General features: G+C 42.1%; 1 protein-coding gene across 11 annotated transcripts in view; it reads right to left on the bottom strand.

Moving 5' to 3' along the window:
* Positions 1 to 18,933, bottom strand: part of st3gal3b (ST3 beta-galactoside alpha-2,3-sialyltransferase 3b) — a 54,669-nt gene that overhangs the window by 16,515 nt on the left and 19,221 nt on the right. For 4 of the 11 annotated variants that reach the window (XM_039815368.1, XM_039815370.1, XM_039815367.1 and 1 more), the window contains exons 3-11: positions 18,200 to 18,262; positions 16,686 to 16,748; positions 16,167 to 16,208; positions 14,809 to 14,851; positions 13,213 to 13,305; positions 9,763 to 9,872; positions 3,345 to 3,408; positions 3,154 to 3,249; positions 2,188 to 2,374 (exon numbers count right to left, since the gene is read on the bottom strand). In XM_039815368.1, the coding sequence (XP_039671302.1) occupies positions 2,188 to 2,374; positions 3,154 to 3,249; positions 3,345 to 3,408; positions 9,763 to 9,872; positions 13,213 to 13,305; positions 14,809 to 14,851; positions 16,167 to 16,208; positions 16,686 to 16,748; positions 18,200 to 18,262 (761 nt within the window). The remainder of the gene's footprint in view (positions 1 to 2,187; positions 2,375 to 3,153; positions 3,250 to 3,344; positions 3,409 to 9,762; positions 9,873 to 13,212; positions 13,306 to 14,808; positions 14,852 to 16,166; positions 16,209 to 16,685; positions 16,749 to 18,199; positions 18,263 to 18,933) is intronic. The other 7 variants (XM_039815371.1, XM_039815372.1, XM_039815373.1 and 4 more) reach the window with 7 other exon arrangements.

Consider the following 18,933-nt stretch of genomic DNA (forward strand, 5'->3'; position numbering starts at 1 on the left):
TGAAGTCCCGTGGGAATTCAGTTGTAGCAGGAAAAGGTAAACAGCAGTGTGCAGATCGGAGCGTAGTGTGTGAAGAGTGAAGAGCGGAGGTGTTCACAAGGGAGGAAGCTTGGAGTAATGCGACTATGGAGAATATAGAAGATATTGAACACATGGAAGAGGCTTTTGAGTTTGATGGCCGTCCTTATTTATTCGAACCCGAGTATACAGACGAAGAACTAGCCTCACAAGAGCTGGAAAGAACCAGACAGACAGATGATGAACCGCGAGCTACAGTTAGCCTTCAGTAATGCTATTACTGTGCAAGCCACAGACATCATTTATGCTCAATTACCTATTTTTGAGGGGGGAATAAACTAAAAATGTTTCGCCGCGAAGGCATGACGTGTCCTCTGGAGGACATCCACCAGACCAGCAGGTTGTAAGTCTTCTGGTAGCTGTGCAAAGAGAAATCTCAAACCTTTCCCAATCTTCCAGGGACGGAGAGCGTAGGTATTTGTAAGGAGATAACATAGGCACAGGCTAATTATTGCTAACTAAAATGCTAGTTAACATTAGTAATTCAACTTAAACAGCTAATGTGAGTCGAAACTGCCTGCGAGCTTCTCCTGTATTGTACGGTAATTTGTCTACTACGTGACAGAAAGTCGTGTGGTTATGACACAATCGTTGGTCTATTTTTACAAAAGCGTCTGCTACAGAGCCATAACGTGAGATACAAGGTAATGGAGCCTTTTATACATTGTCGTGTTTCTTTAGAAACACGACAATGTAAACAATGGACAAATAAGAGTCTTTAAAACACTTCAGATATAAAAGTTATTCGCTGTCAAAATGAATGGCAGTCAATGGAAAATCAAAATGGCGCCATAGGAGGTACGCTTTGTAGAGGCTGGCTTACCCCCTCGGAAATAACAGATTCACATGTCCTTTTTGTTTTAATGTAGCGCATTCATTTAGAACGGTAAACAGTCAGTTTCACCGGAACTCCTTTAGTAGGTGTCCTACATTCCTTTTTTATGGACACCCTGCAGCCAATCAGAATCGAGTATTCACCCAGACCATGGTATAACTGCAGGTCAAAGACTGGCATAATGTGAAGGAATCCTGAATGAGAAACAACCTGATGTAACACACGTGAAACACCTTTGCTTAGGGCTGCCCGATATGACCTAAAAAAAAAAATTGCACATTTTACCTCGATAACGATACATTACGATAATTTAATTTTTTTGTAAAACGACGGACAATGTGTTTATTAATTTTGTTGTATAAAGTTTAAAAAAACGTCTTTTGCATGATAAAAATGTAAATAGGCTATACAATCTATTTCTTAACGGCTAATTTACTTGTTAGTCCTAACTTTGAACCAGCAAGTTGCTTTTTAAGCTCCTCCTTTTTCTGCTTGTGGAGAGCTACGTGGACACATGAAACTACACTGATGAGGACCGGTGAGTTAAAGCGGCCGCCCGAGAGTAAACCAGGCAGACACACAGCTGACAACCTGCAGGTGGAGGCGCTGGAGACATGCACACCGCGGGCCGCTGTGGACTTGTGTCGTGTCCCGCAAGCGGTTTCAGGAAAGTGGCTGCCATGTGTCCGACAACGCACACAACATCAACACCGGTACAAGCCTACAGCTGTCGGCGGACACGGAGTGCGGAAAGTGTGTCAAGAGCCTCCCGGACGGGTGAACTGAGACTCCGTTTCCTGCTTCTCGGGCCCACGGTTAATGATCGATTTACATTTAATTTCATTGGGCTATCTTTTGGAAGGCTGGCTGCCAAAAATCGGCACTTACTAGCTAATTAATTAGCCTGAGTTAAACGCTAGCTGTCGGTAAACAGAAGGTAGCGGCTGGTGTCTGGTGTGTGCGCCAGTGTCTGTGTCGCCCACGCATTTGGCGACTGGCGAGTGTTAATTTCGGACCCTGCAGACGCGGTATAATGTTTTTAAGGAGAAAGTAGGCCTATCAACAGAAATAAATCATCCAAGTTATCGTCATGAAAGAAAAAAGAAAAAAAAGAGGCGATAACAGCTTTTTAGATTTTCGATCAATGATCCAGCCCTACCTTTGCTCTTTCAGTAGCTGCGAGTCACCATTCCTGCATCTTTCTGTGTTGTGTGTTTATTAATATGTTCAAGATTTTCACTTTCACTCCTTAATCGGTTTTAAAATATCCTTACCAGTTTCTCCTTGAAGACCATCTGTTTGAGCCACTTGAAATCCAGGGGTTTGAAAGCGGATAAAACAAAAAGCGAGTCTTTATCATATTTCTCGGGCTTCTGCATGGCTCCCTCTGGATAGGTAATCCTAATGGTGGTTTTGGTCCCGACGTCTTTGACATAACCGCTCACTGGGGCTTCGTTCAACCTGCCAGCACAAAAGAAATGGCTCAGGGCGTTTTCACACCCATTGTTATGCTACCTGGCTAGCTAGCAGCTATAATGTTACCCAGCATGCCGGTCATCGGTGTCAATTTGTAAACGTGCAATTATTAGTGTTACAAATTGTTTATGTCAAATTGTTGTGTGCTATGGTGTTTTATGCTGTTGAAGAGAGTTAGTTGTGGGTTATTAATTGTTGTTATAAAAGTTACTACCGTGACTGAGAAGGGTACGCAGTTAACAGGGGTCTCGTTCTCAAATCACTTGCCGTTTACCTCTGCCGGAGCGCCGGTATTACGGCGTAAGAAAAATTCACATAATTTGGGAAATTAATACCAGTATACGTTATGAACCGGTATACCGCCCAGCACTAGTTGAAAGCGTACCGAGACCACCTCATCAAGCAGGTCTCGGTACGCTTGTTTGGTCCGCTTTCGATGCGCATCCCAGTGTGGGGAAAACCACCTCTAGTGCGTTTCAACCGAACTTAATGAGGCAGGTGTGAAAGGCCCCTTAGTGAGCAAGAAAAGTCCCCGGCTCATAAGTTAGGGACCTGGGATTTTATTTATTTATACTTCATCAACTGCTGAATAAGCCCTTTAATACGATGTTCTTTTAATTAGGATATATTCAATGTCACAAATGGTATTGTTTCCATCATTTTGCTACCGTTTGCCTTGTACATTATACACAATACTGTTGTTTGGAGGGACCAATTGCTCAGACATTCATATATTTATATATTTGACTATGCCGCCATCTTACCTCACTACGACATCGTAGTCATCTATACGGGGGCCCAGAGACTTGTTCAACAGGACTCCCCCGTTGCCCAGAATGACGCATCTTTTACAGCTGAGGCTGCAGGGCGGGAGGGGACAGTTAGCAAACACTTAAGAAGTGATGGATAGATGAAACAGGACTTCCTGTTGATGTGTGCGAGCAGCAATAATTACCTGTCCAGCGCCGCTCCAAGCCCGTAATTCTTCGTGGCAGATAAAATGCTGTCTATGACTCTCTCTGCAGAGAAAAAAAAAAAAAAGGACAATTATGATGTGACCGACGCTTCACTTCTTACATGGAGCGTACTAAATGTAAATACTTGTTGGTAACGTTTTTATTTTTTATTTTAGTTTGTGTTTTAATACATTGGCGGAGTAAACTGGATAAACCCAGCCCGATCTGCCGGCAATTTGATTTCGCCCTGCAGCTCAGACTGGAAACCAAAATACTTAACTTTCACTTTGCAAAGCCTGCATATAGCAACGAAATGTGCCCAAACTCTCGCCTTCAATGAGGATGGAGCAGGTTGAAGAATTCTTTCGGTGAGGTTTGCCATTGCTCGGGCCGACTAAACTACCTCCGCTGCGCTCGTTCTTCTTCTGATTATGACAAGAGTGCCCAGGCGTCAGTGTGAATTTGACGCAGCGCCATCTATGGGAATGGCGAGTTAAACTCATTTCAGGACAATAGTATACACGCCATTTGCACACCCCTAGTGAAAAGGCAACCAGATGAACTAATAAATAAAAAAAATTGGGGGGTTTCGAGGGAGGTAGACAAAGCAAGAATGGAAAGAAAATGGAAATGATTTAAGAGGCGCTGGATTATTTAGAGGATATCATGTGTGTGTTACCATATTAATATTTCTTTATTTTTATTTATTTTTTTAAATATGAAGTTCATCTTCAATGTCGGTATATCCCGACACCCATAGAGACTGAGAGAATTGCTCCTTTAAAAAGATTAAGAAACTGCCAAGGACGTCAACATACCATGAGAGATATAGCAATCTAGGTGGTCTAAGACAGTTGCAGAGAACACCTCTGTCCGTTTATTCAGTCACAGATAAGGAGTGACCAATCAGCAATCAGAAATATTGGGGATGGGATAACGCAGAGAAAAAAAACCTGTTGTGTTCTTGAGGAGTGAGTCTGGGAGAAACAGACATACAGCGCTCAGGATGGTATGCATGAGTATTTAGACACTCTCCCATAAAAGCACTCAGAGAGGAATGCCGTTTTCAAACAAGCACATTCTGCTGGTTCAGTGGGCGATGTCGAGCTCGTCTCCCTGCGTGGCCAGCCCCCCATCTGATCGCAGGGTGAGAAACGGGTATGTTTAGCCATTGCACACATTCCTGCCATGTTCTTCGGGGCATTCCGCTACAGTCATGCTTCCAGCATTAGATATTACACAGATTTTTCTCTTCACCTGGCTATTTTAGGCCTCTAAAACTTGTAATTTATAAACATGATAGCCTAAATGTGCATATTCCATTATAGTTGTTACTATCTTTGATCCACGTTACATTTGTAGTGACGCGGAAGCACCAAAGAAGGACTACTTGAAAGTTAATGACGGCAGTTCATCTTTTCTTTATTTACATCCAACATGCAGTATTTTCCCTGAGCCTGTGGAAGACTTGGGTGCATGTATTTGGCTTGAGGTTTGGAGGTCCTCCCCCAAGAAAAGGATACGTTTTTCAATAAAAAAAGAAAGAAAAAAAATGCAATTTCACATCATTTTGGACCATTATTATTATTATTATTACGGGTTCTGTGTACAAAACGTTGGAAAAGCTAGGGCAGATAATAAATAACGCTCAAACAGCTTAAAGACAACGCTAAAGAAGTCCACTGGGGACCGACTACAATCATTAGATCTTAGAAAGGTCATTTAGTTTTGGTGGTGTGGCCCAAAACGTCTTGGGTGCTGTGCCTACGTCTTATAATGGAAAGGAGAAACCTGACACAGAAAAAATACAAAATTTCCTGCGTCATACGTTTAAAAAAATAAAATAAAAATATAGACATTTTCATTGCCCTCTCTACTTAACTTAATATAAATCACCATATAGCACATAGTCTGCAAAGGGGGGCCCAAAGCCACAGCGAGAGTAAAGGGAGAGTGAGAACAAGAGAGTTTAGACTGGGGGCCTCAAAGCCGTCTGTGAGACATATTGCAGCCCTGTGCACCCTGGCTAACGATCCTAATGATTAACCTGCTGAGGAGAGGCGAGCAGAGCAACAGCCCATTGTTTGGATGTGGTGTCGATGTCTGGCGTCAAGCATCACCCCGAGCAGCATAAACACAAGGCCGAGGACCACACCTGCATCCAAGCGGGTGAAAAATCACAACGGGCACGACTCTCTTCCAGAGGACGACATGGAAGCTAATTGTTATAAGTACCCGGTGTAAACATTTCAGCAAAGTATGTCTCGTGGTAGAGCCGCAGACGAACGGCTGGAGGTCCAGACATTGGTCCGACACGGAACTCTTGAACTGACAAAAATCTACACCGCTAGCATAGAGGAAGGTCGGAAGCATCACGCAACGCATAAACACAGACGCATTGTTGGGAAACGTGTAGCCTAAACAATATAAAAGAATCAATGCGATGAGAGAGTGGTATTTGTCAGGCCTGGACTTTAATAGGATTTTGAATCAGCATTCAAGTGCCACGGGAAAAAGGAAGAAAAAAATATTTGATTACAGTATGACTAATGGGTTACACTTTACTTGAAGGTATCTACATAAGAGTGACATGACACTGTCATAAACATTATAAACAAGTCATAAACGTTTATGACATAACGCTTCTTTTAGTAAGGGTCATTCGGTTTTTGTCATGACAAGTTATGGTTGGGGTTAGGGTTCATGTGTCATGACTGTATCATGACAGTGTCATGTCACTCTTACCTTGATACCTTCAAGTAAAGTGTTACCGACTAATTTATTTAGGGACCAAGTTGGCTGTAAAAAGTGATACAAGTTACAGTTTCAATACGTATTCTACAAAAAAAAAAAAAAAACCTTGCCTGTGTTATGGCAAGGCTCTATAAGACTGAGGTTATATTTTACAAATGGTTAATACAAATTATATAATGGTTATATTTATGTACTTATACACCTGTGCATCTGCGCTTTCCTCATGTTACAAAGAAGATAAAGCTGTGAATTAGCGCTCCCATCAACAGTGTGACCATGTGACTGAGGCAGCGCTTGTGTAAACCTCATGCTCGGATTATCAACATAATTGCGTCAACATAAGCCAAGTAAATAAAACATTAGTGCAATCTGCACTGTGCTAAATTAAATGTCAATTATCTGTCATAAACTGCTGGGAAATATTGTATGAAAGCCTCTTTTTCGGTTAGCTAAATTCCTTTAGCCAACAATTTCAAAGCACTGTGAAAATGTTTAAATTTTCTCCTAATTTGTCAAACTGAGTGAATAAAAAAATAAATAAAATGCCTCTTTTAACTGTGAACCTCTGGCTGCTGAACAACATCGTGTACGCAGCTTAACTAAATTTTCACTTTGGACTGCAGAACGATATCATTTAGAGAGAACATAATATATATATATATATATATATATATATATATATACAGTATATATATAGTATATATATATATATATATACACACATATATATATATATATATATATATATATATATATATATATATATATATATATATATATATATATATATATATGTGTGTGTGTGTGTGTGTGTGTGTGTGTGTGTGTGTGTGTGCACACGGTTTTCTTTCTCTGAGACCAAATCAACACAGCTTTACTGTTCTCTGCTGTGGTTGATGTGTGCCAAAGATACCTCTTGGCAGAATAAAAAGTAAAGTAAAAATAAACCTGCCGCCCATCACCGCCACTCCGTGTTCCCAATTTGGAATCCTTTGTGGCATTCTATTCAAGTTCCACACGTATCATCTCTCCACATGAGTAGCACTAAAAGGGAAACCCCACTGCCATCGCAGTCCGTGGAGAAAACAGAAACCAGGTGTAACACTCGCACAGGGAGTGCTCTTTTGATAGCGGCTGAGACAGTGTGTGTGTGTGTGTGTGTGTGTGTGTGTGTGTGTGTGTGTGTGTGTGTGTGTGTGTGTGTGTGTGTGTGTGTGTGTGTGTGTGTGTGTTCGTATGACAGCGGAGAGCTCGCCAGGGCACAAAAGGTAACACTGACTGTACCTTCTGCTACCGAGTATTGGAAAATATGTGACGGAGCACGTCACTGAAGCCAACTGTAATGTTATCTCTTCAGTTCCCGTGGCATTGTGTACTGGTCTGATATCTGAAGTGCTGGAGTGTGTTAAGGTCAGGGAACAAGTACAAGCACTGTGTGTGGAAACATTAAAGTCGGAGTGCTGGGAGACATACGGGTTCCCTGGTCCCAAGCTAGAATTCATCCCGCAAGACAAATGGACATCACTGATTAGGTTGTTACTATGACAAACACAGAAGCCTACAGTGCCTACATTGTAAATAAAAAAAATAAAAACGACTAGAAAATATTCATATATTTTGAGTTATGGGCATGGTACAATACGAGTATTATAAACTTAAAATAATAACCTTTTTTTCAGCCTGGTCAGAAGGGTTAGAACACTGGCTGAGCCAGAGTTCGGGGCTAAAAACTGGCAAGGGGTAAAAATGTATTTAATATTCCATATAGCAGGTTAGTAGATGAGCAGCATATATATCTGAAATGTTCATTCATTGATCAATCAATGAACAGCTGTAGCTGACTGTTCTTCACCTGCGACTTACTCCAAATACTGAAGGTCCCGATTCTAAATATTTAGTTGATCAGATTAATCCCTTGATGTATCAATTCAAGCGTTAACTGGGGGAATCTTAACTTGATGCGGGGATCAGCTGTAGTGTTTCTCTAGAGAAAGTATTGCACTTCAAAAATCACACCTGCGTCCAGCTGTGTTACAGCACGATATGTCCTTTCCCTTACAGACACCAGCTGCAAAAATCACATTAACCGGAGAACAGCCAAAGCTCATTTAAACCATTACATAATTAAAAGGTGCTCTATGTAACAACATGTTCAGTCACCCAGCACCTTTAATGTGCCTGTGTGTTTTCCATTGCTCTTTGCTAACAGAAAAGAGCGAGGAGCGATAACTTAACAAATAGCTTAATGAACCTGAGCATTTTGCCAACCAGGAACCAGATCCCAAATGGAACCCATCCCAAACCGTCCTAACCCAGAAGTCAACAAAGCATGGATGATGCAGACTTGTGTCAAAAAAAATCTGCCGTTCAGCCATTGATTGTAAAATCTTCAGTGTGGGACAGAAGAGGATAGCAGCCGTTTTCAATCCCTGATTGCATTACATTGCAAGCAGCGATTGCTTATCATGATGGCATCATTTTGACAAACACTAAAGGTGACTAAATGTGAACTGTGATGGATTACCTGTATCTCACTTCCTCTCAACTCAGGACAAGGCAGAGCAACACACACACACTGAGGCAGAATATATTCTGCCATAGACATCAGCCTTGCAACAATAACAAAAGATGAAAAGTGGCAGAACATTGGCATTCTTGGCCATATAGCGAGATACGCAATCTGCGAGGGGGCGCCATTTCGTGCGGTCACGTTTACATTTGCGTTGCCGGGGAAAAAGCATCTCTAACAGATAACTGTCTGGAAGACCCCTCTCCACCTCCAGCCGCGGCAGTTGTTCCCATGTTGAAAAACTGGGTGGGATGGTTATGTTTTAGGTGAGATTTTAGGTTCGTTGTGTTGCCTCTTTTCGCTGCCACTGTTTTTAAACAAAGTCGACATTGTGTGTGTGTGTGTGTGTGTGTGTGTGTGTGTGTGTGTGTGTGTGTGTGTGTGTGTGTGTGTGTGTGTGTGTGTGTGTGTGGAGAGACGCTGCCTGAGCTCTGCCTCCGACACAGAAAGCAGACGAGGTGACAGAGGTGGCGTGATCGATTAAAATGTTGGGAACAATTCATTTGTATGTCAAAAATGAATATACTCTTTATGTTCAATTATAAAAAATTATCAATTGCAATATATTGCATCACCAAAAGCTACCGAGCTCATTTCCATATAATCGTGCAATAAGTCCATATATTGACTATCGTGACAGGCCTAGTAAGAATTAAGGAACTCAAATACTGGCATATTATCATTTTATTTATGGTTTCGGATCTGCAGCTTACGCACGTTTACACAACCTTTTCCTGGTTTTAAAAGGCTGCATTACAGTAATGTTATATCATGTTCTGAACTCACCAGACTGTTGTACCTGTTCTATTATTTGTCTTTACCCACTTAGTCATTATATCCACATTATTGATGATTATTTATCAAAAATCTCATTGTGTAAATATTTTGTGAAAGCACCAATAGTCAACACTACAATATCGTTGCAGTATCAATAGAGGTATTTGAGCAAAAATATCGTGATATTTGTTTTTCTCCGTATCGCCCAGCCCTAATTGTAGTATTTATGTTTTGATGGACCCCATCCTTGAACACATGGTTTAAGAAATGTGAAGCAGACATCACTGGTGGAAGGTAACAGAATGAACCGTTCTTACCTTGCGTTCTGAATCCAAACGGAGGTAAGTACTTGCTGACTTTTGAAAGAAGTTTTGAAGGAGTTTTGAAGAAGTTCCGATCAAGAAACATGGGTGCTGGGTTCATGAACCTGCAATAAGACGCAGGAAAGAAACAGAAAGGAGGAAGAGAAATTATTTATTTTGCTGTGCATTCTCCCCCACCACACCTTTTCTCCTCTCCAGAGAGAGAGAGACTCTGTGGCTTCCCCTAATCCCTGCTTCACCTGTCGCAAAGTGATAAAAAAAATATAAATAAAATCACTTGTTCCACTGTCGTTAACCGGACAAGAATCCCTACCTCCCCTGCTAAAGCCTCCCAAAACAAGCAAAGGAAGCTAAAAACTAAGCGGATGATAAAGTCTAAGAGGCAGGGAGTGACACAGAAGGCGGCCGCAGTGCATAACCCATCAACACAACCTCTCCACCCAGGCCTAAATCACAGCTGACACACCGTTTAAAAAAAATATGGGAGCCTAAAAGATGAACTCTGTTTTACGCCCATAACAGAGCACATGTTAAACTGCTCCAGTGTGAAGCAAGTCATCGTGCAACATTAAAAACAAATTGAGTTTGATATTCAAAAACATGTCTGTGACCAGTGTTTTTAATGCCCCATGAACTACTACTTCCAGCATTGACTCTTCCTTATCTGGTGTGCCTGTATGAGTGTGTCCCTGTTTTTCTTTGATTAATTGCAGCTCTAAAATCAAAAGAATCCATTTCCTCTTAGTCACGCCTGTGACCCAAAGTGCTGGGCTACGTGCCACTTCTGCAAGTGTGGCTCCAGGATGAATGTGTGTTTTTATGACCTGCTGTCAAGTGTGTGTGTGTGTGTCTTTTTTGGCATTAACATGCATGGAACTCCACACACACGGCGCCTTGGAGAGAACTATTGAGCTGCTGTGTATTATTTTTGTTTATGACAGAAGACAGTTACAGAGATTAGCGGAAACCAGACCACCGGCAACATAACTATTGCATCTTGCTGAGGGGCTGATGGTTGGCCATCACACACACACACACACGCATGGTTCTTTCTCACCAACCATAAATTATGGCTCGCACAGCCAACAGCCTACAGTAACTGGAACAAGGAGAGGACACACTTAAGCTCCGCCACACTCCCTTGTTTCTCAGCAGGAATCTTGGATAGCTTGTTCCCATAACACTGCCATTGGTTCACAAGAGCTATGTGGAGCTCTGAGCCGCAATGACCAAACATGGCTGACATTATTGGGAGGCCTTCCGGTTAGCCTAAACCTCTTCCAAGCGACCTAATCAGTCTTTGATACACTTGTTATCCTCCAGGTTTAAAACATGAAGGCAGAGAGCGGGCTTGAGAGGAGAGGCAGTTATGTATGATGCACGCACACGCAAATTAATGGAGATCCATTAAAGCCAGGACTTCGAAGGCCAGAACGGACTATAAATAACACCGGACCATTGCAAGTCACTGAGCCCTGACCGACAGTCCGTCACTGACATCCTGACAAAGCGGAGAGACAGGGGGCTGCTTGTTGTTAAATAAAAAGTGAGGGCTCCCAAAACAGCCAACAGGCAGGGACGCATTGTGCTCATTTCCTTCGCTAGGTCCATCTCTCATGGGCAATATTTTCATAACCGTGCCGCTTCAAGTTCACTGCCAACACTTGATTTAGGACTGTAATACAAACAGTTTTGGGTAAAGCGGAGGGGAGTAAAATAAATTGGATTCTGCAGGGCAGGGGGCTCCACAGAAGACAAACACGGAGGAAGCAGGCGATGATTAGAGGGAGAGCCACGAGAGGACCTCACTGCTAGGGGTTAAGTAGGTTTTCTCTAACAGCTGAACTGTAGGCCACACCTATTCAAACTAAATGCTAACGAGGACTTTTAAATCGGTTTGTTTTTTGCCTGGTAAACATTCAACACAGATCGGGGTGACAAACAAGGTGTCAATTGGTCGTCTCCTTTTCACATAGGACGTGATAAATCACAGACTGCAAGATTGTGTAGGTTCGACCGTACGCTTACACTCCTGCATACAAACACATACCAGGTGTACACACAAGCTTACAGAAAGTGCGGCATTAATTGTGCTCATTGACCTGTGTGTGACTGGGTTGAAGGTGGCAGCAATCAGGGGGCTCCCGCTGGGTATTCCGTGTTGTGATCCGACACGTGCTGCTGATTAGCGGAAGTCATTAAGAGGGAGGACATAGTAACACGTAGCCTCTCAGATGGGCTGAGGGAAGTTTCACAAAACGGCTTCGTCTTTCTTGCTAAGCAGCGCTGCAATTTACAGAGGACAGAGCGGCTGACAGTGTTTAGAGTTGGTTTGTCAATTCATTATATATATATATATATATATATGGATAGTTTTGTGTTGTCTTCCCTGTCGACTTGCAACTTTTGGTTTTTCTTGGTCAAAATGTAAAAAGAATTTCGACGATTTGGTCTTTTTTTTTTTAAGCTTTTCCCAGTTTGTCGTCACGTTTCCTGGTGTTTTCTACGATTTTCCGGAAGTTTTTGTCACTTTTCCAAACACTTTTGGCACTTTTTCCAATGTTTGTCACTTTTTTGACCTTTTCTTCCTAAGTTTTTCAACATTCTATCATCAATACACGTTATTTTGTTTGAAAATATAAATACAATATATTTTGATATAGAAACTTTTTGAAAATGGGTCAGACCTGACCCGAGGACACAATAGGCAATAGATACATTGGGTTCAATACTTATTCGTTTGAAATGGGTTGGCAAATTTATTCCATAACTAGCTCAAGTAATGCATTGGAGTGCCACTGGCTATTGTTCAGCAATGCGGTAAATTGCCCCTCTATTAGCTTAGCTCGAGAATGCTGCTGGGACAATGCCCTATAGATTGAGCTGAGATGGGCGGCAAATAGAAAAATCAAAAGAGCCACTGACATCAGAACAGGGCCGCGGCGGATCGTGTGCACTGTGTGGGCTGGGTACCACGGGGCTTGTGATGAGTCAGGACAGGAAGCTGGGTTGGTGTCATTCACAGAGAAAGCCTGCGAGGCTCTTGGATGCGATAGGAGAAAGACGGGAGATCTTGTACTCGGGCGACAGAGGTTCTTTTGTGTAACGGGGGGATCACAAGGACACAGTCCGGGTTTTGTGGTGGGGGGAGAAGATGATAGAAACATGATTGCAAACTGGGGAAGATTGGAGAGGAATGTGGGGGCTTCTCTTTTCGGACTCAAAACCCTTACGGCCAAGTTGGCCTGAGGGGTGACATCATGCGTCTTGGTATGCAAGAGTGACAGTTTTAGCTTTTCTCCCACTGACATCCCAATTAAAAATGATTTGTTTGTGAAGCTCGCGATTGTGTATGTGAAGTTCTTGAAGCAAGTTCAAATACATTTTTTTTTTTTTTTTAAACTCCACAGTTAAGAAATTCAAAGAAAGAGCAATCCTTCTCACTTAGGATAGATGGCTGTCATCTTGGCTGCTGCGTATCCTGGCTTGCACACTCCTTCGCTGAGGTTGCCATACTTGTTTACCCACTCTGGTGGCCTGTACATGAAAAGAACGGAGGGAGCCATTAACCAGACACATTGGGAAAACCGATTATCAATTACACTGACACATTTCTAAGCCTCAAAAAAACTGAGCTTGTCAAACAATCTGATGGAGAGATACGGAGAAAAAAAAAGAAGAAGAAGAAGAAACGGGTTGGCTTAGGAAGTGGGAGAGCTCAGCAACAGCTCAGCCTACGTGTGGCGAGACAAAGCAGAGGGGCCTTGTTCAAATAATCACACTGGCAGTTCTAAAACTAGAACCTCCCGATTACTAGCATGGTCATTAATAACCTTATGTACGCCATGAATCTAGCTCAAATAAACACTCACTGTGTGAGGCCTGAAATCACAGTTGGCAGGAGAAGGGGCTTGACTGGGGCCTGCTTGTACACTATTTGAAGCTCCTATGCTGATATATTATCTTGATTTTATTTTATTTCCCTTATTTATATCTCTCTCTCTCTCTCTCTCTCTCTCTTTTATGTGCCGATTGGTGGAGTATTTGTATCAGATTTTGAGTACTTTCGTCAGTTTTTGGTACGTTTTGGCAGTAGCGTGTCGTGATGGACGTCATACTCTTGCTGCAGAACAAATCTACCTATGGGTACAAATAAAGTAACCCGAACCCGATTGTATTTCAGTATGCTAGAATACTGTCCACTTGCAGCTTGGCCTTAATTGGCCTCAAGATGCAAGTGATTTGGTGGGAATTAAATCTAGAGGGGGCACTTTCCCATCAGACTACCAGCGGGAAGAAATTACAATTAATTACTAGCTTTAAGATGAATTGCACTATTGTACGCATGTGCTCTCATGGAGTAATTAATGACACCGTAGATGTCATAAAAAAACAAAAAAAAAGGAGCTGTATTAGATCAACTGAGCCCATGTGAAAACCACCTTAAAGTTTGTGCTGACACGGTGCTTACAGTGTGCGCGCAGAGTGCCGACAGACGTGTCCTGTGAGAGCCGGGGTGGGGGGAGGGAGGGGTGATGGGAGCGTATAATTGTTGCCTGCACGGTAATGGCAGGGCCGGAGAAGGGGGCGTTATCGTGGCAGTTTAGAGCAAGAGTGTCAAACCAATTCAGGGAATTATACACATCTCAACGGACACGCTGACACAATGACAGCTGCGTAATGACTCAATGTAGCATGTTCTCTCCCTGACAAACTACAGCTGCTCTGGAGGGGTGGGGGGGGAGGGGGGACTCCGAGATGCAATGTGTTTAGTTAAAAAAAGAAAAAAGAAAACAAAGAATCAAATGAGGTTAATTGGTCCAAGGTTTACATTTTCATGTTTCCCCAATTGATCAACCAGAACCTGCGTGGATATGCATTCAGTGGAACAAGCTGTAAAACATATCTAAACTAATGGAGCCAAAGTCAAACTGGGAATTCAGCTGTTCTAAATATAACAAGTTAGAAAATACCCCCACGCAGTACATGGTAAGAGAATAGCTAAACACATGTTACATTTAATGACAGAAATGTACTCACAGTTTTTTGTCCAGCTTCAGCAGAAAGCCCTGCTCATCATACACTGGAAAAGAAAGACAAGAAGAGAAATGGAGTACGGAAAGTACGGCATGGTGGGAACTTTATATAGCCGGGTCATTAGTGCTGTTCGTCCAATGTACATGATTTCAACTAGCAGCTCATTGGCTGTAGTTGTAAACAACCTGTGTGTCGTTCACAGGGAAAACAAAATGACGAATGGGAAAGAAAAACAAAGCATTAGAATTAAGCATTTGTGACAAACAAGCAAGATTAGGGAGAAGCCAGCCAAAACAATCTGTTCAGTTTAAAAAAAAATAAAAAATTAAGTTAGAGATCACCTATGGACAACCAGAGGGGCAGCCAATAGGTGCCTGGTGAAGCGTTAAGGCAGAAGACGGAGAAGCACAGAGGTAAATATTTATGGAGAAATTTGAAGCTTCATTTAATGGTATCTATGTCTTATATTCTATAATAGCACTTACAGATTAACAAACGGTTAACATATTTCAATTTCTGTCAGTAAAATGCTGGAATTAAGAGTGACGGAGAACTACGTTTAACATGAGCGTTAGTTGAAAGTAGGAAGAGCGTGGCATTACTCCTGTGGTTGCGGATCGCGTCTTCACAGAGAAGCTGGAGGAGAAAGATAAAGAAACGGACAGTGGGAATGCGCGATAGCTGGTTAGGAGAGGATCCGAGCACTGTTTGGGAGAATGGGGACGTTGCCAAGGCAGCCAAGATGAGCGTGTGTGTGTGTGTGTGTGTGTGTGTGTGTGTGTGTGTGTGTGTGTGTGTGTGTGTGTGTGTGTGTGTGTGTGTGTGTGTATAAAAGCATAAAGCAGCCAAAGAAGGCCAATTTGAGGCAGCTTGGGAGAAATCAAAGCGGCAGGTTCCTACCAGTAAGTTGGTCCGTGGAACCTTACTGTACTGTGTAATGCACCAAAACTCCTGCTGACTGCTTCTCTTGCCAACTAGTTTGTTACCGGGCCATGACAACAGAGGGCAGTGTTGGATCACACTGCAGCTTCATGACTGAGCACGTGTGCAATTCCTCCTCAAGTTGCCATGGGTGCCAAATTCTGTACTTTATTAATACAGCAACTTGAATTAACTTTGAAAACATGTCGCTCTCTCTGTTGGCCAACCTTTTCAACCAGATGTGTTACTAATTTTTTTTTTTTTTTTCCTCCTTTCTTTTTTTGGGAAACATGGCTAATCTCTGAACCCAAATGTGGCTGCTGAAGTATTGCTGGGTTTAAAAAAATAAAATAAAATAAAAAAATAAGGTTTTTAAATGTCATTTTAAATGGCGGAAGGACAACAAGGATGGGTGGGGGGGGTGGGGGCTGCAGATGTACCTGGGCCTACTATTCGTCCCACGGGGATGTCCGTTCCCAACTCTGAAACACAAAATGGTCAGTTAGCCCTGTTTGAGCTCAGTCTGTTGTGTCAGAATTTGGCCAACTGGAAAGGTCAGAAATGATTGAGTAAGAGAAGGGAGAAGGAGGAGAAGCTAGAATTAAAATTCAGGGATTAAAACCGACTAAATCTCAATCTTAAACGAAAGGCGGAAAGCCCAATGAGGTGGAAAATTAACTGCAGAAAGCACCCATTGTGTTTTTGAGGTTATCATGGCAGTGGCATATTGAAAGCTGCCTATGAGAACTGAATAGGGGGGAATGAGCACAAACATTTTTGGTGATAAAACAATGGTGTTAGGTAGATGTAAGCGGTAAGAAATGGAAAGCTTGTATTGTTGTTAGCAGAGATTTATAGTCCAGGAAGAAAAACCTCAAAAGCCCAGCGTAAAAAAAAACAAAAAAAACACCCGCTTTACAATAGTTGACACCCAGGATAAATAGGCAGAGTGCCTCTACCTGTAATTCTTTTCACTTCAGCCCCTTTAGTCAGGCCTACAGTTGTCTCTGCTGGATCACGCTCTGAAAACAAAAGGGGGTTGAGACACTGAAAAAAAAAAGGAGCACTGTGGAGCTGAGGAAGCAACTATAAACCAAGACCAAAGTACTCAGAATCTTTGAAAAAATAAATAAATAAATAAAAATAATACACGTTTTCAACATCAGCTTCGGCAAAACACAGATTGTGGCTGGTGGCTACGCACAATAACAGACGCACACAAAAGGCAGACAGAGACAGAAAGAAACAAAAGATCACAAAAGGTTGAATGCTGATCCTCTAATGTCTACCATTACAGCAGTGCCATTCATATAGTAACAATATCACACAAGGCCGTCTTATTACAGATTTACAGAACAATGGAAGAGATTCTCACTCTTTCAGTAAAATTATGTGCTAACTGCAGTGGCTGACCCACAGCGACTGGGACTTAATCGAGCTTAATAAACGCGGCTTTACGCACGCTCCGAGCGTGCGTAAAGCCGCGTTTATTAAGCTCGATTAAGATTTCAGGAACTGCTGCACATTTCTATTCCACATCCCCTTTCGGATTAATCATTAACATCGTTTTACAAAACAAATAAAAAAACGGAGGACTTTAGATCAGGAAGAGGGGTTAGCTTCAAAGAAAACCCCCACACAGGTTTCGGAGAGAGAAATACCAACAGGTCCCTCTCCGTTCTATTGAAACAATCAAGAGCACAGCTGCCGTGCGGTTTCATCCCGACGCTGAGGATTTATCACGGCGGAGACTACAAAGCCCTCTTCAAAAACAGAACAAGGACAAATGCGCCTTGTGACAAAAAGACTGCATCGAATTCTGCAAACAGGGTCCAAAATTAACTTTTTGGTCCACCAGCCAAATGGCTTGTGAATGTTCACATTTTACCAGCCACTCAAAAGGTTTCCATTGTTTTTGTTTGTTTTTGGGCTGAATCTCAATCTTAAATGATAGGCGGAAAGCCCAGTGAGGTTGAAAATGAACTGCAAAAAAAGCCCCCATTGTGTTTAAAAAAAACAAATTATATTATTATTATTATTATTATTAAATAAAAAGGATTTTCTTGGGGGATTTTTCCACCTTTAATTTTGACAGGACAGCTAGGTGAGAAAGGGGAGAAAGACATAGGGAATCATCACAGGTCGGATTCGAACCCTTGATCTCTGCGTCGAGGAATAAACCTCTCAGTATATGTGCGCCTGCTCTACCCACTGAGCCAACCCGGTGTTTTTGAGGTTATCATGGCAGTGGTACATTGAAAGCTGCCTATGAGAACTGAATGAGGGAATGAGCACAAACATTTTTGGTGATCAAACAATGGTGTTAGGTAGTAGTAAGCAGTAAGAAATGGAAAGCTTGTATTGTTGTTAGCAGAGATTTATAGTCCAGGAAGAAAAACCTCAAAAGCCCAGCGTAAAAATCACCCGCTTGACAATAGTTGACACCCAGGATAAATAGGCAGAGTGCCTCTACCTGTAATTCTTTTCACTTCAGCCCCTTTAGTCAGGACTACAGTTGTCTCTGCTGCATCACGCTCTGAAAACAAAAGGGGGGTTAAGACACTGAAAAAAAAAGATCACAGCCACTCAATAGATTACTATTGGATTTCATTTTGGCTGGTGGGTGTATAGACCAGCCACCTACATATTTTAACAGCATGTGACTTGGTAGATTGGTAGACTAATTTTGAACCCTGTCTGCAAATGTAAAATTCTGTAAAGTTCTTTTTATAATGGGCTGCAAGCACAACACAGCGTCTCCATGGGAGGGCTTCTGGCAGATCCAATTCCCCAATTAGTAAGCGTCAAACTCCATTCCAGCTGAAACTGGAATAGGCGGATCACTGATGACCACAAGAGAAGGCAATCCCTAATGTTAAAAACCAAGCTGTGGTCCGGAACATTTAGAGCACGCTACTTGAGCAACTGCTGACTCACTTAGAAAGCTCATGTATATCTTTATAGATTTATGAGCAGTGTAAGAACATTCTTCATTTTATTGTTTTTGAAAGACATACACAGAGAATCACTATTAGCCCACAGCTTGATATATGTCACAACAACAAAATTATGAACTATTTCAGTGGTTTATATTTAAAAAGTTGAAAGAAATCAGGGTTGAAAGGTATGGCTTGTTGGCACAAATGTTAGCAGTTTGGCTGGTGGCTTAATTTTAAGTGTTAAGTGTGATGTTCCTGTTACAAGCAA

The sequence above is a fragment of the Perca fluviatilis genome, chromosome 11 (assembly GCF_010015445.1).
Source record: "Perca fluviatilis chromosome 11, GENO_Pfluv_1.0, whole genome shotgun sequence".
In the NCBI taxonomy this organism is placed as follows: domain Eukaryota; kingdom Metazoa; phylum Chordata; class Actinopteri; order Perciformes; family Percidae; genus Perca; species Perca fluviatilis.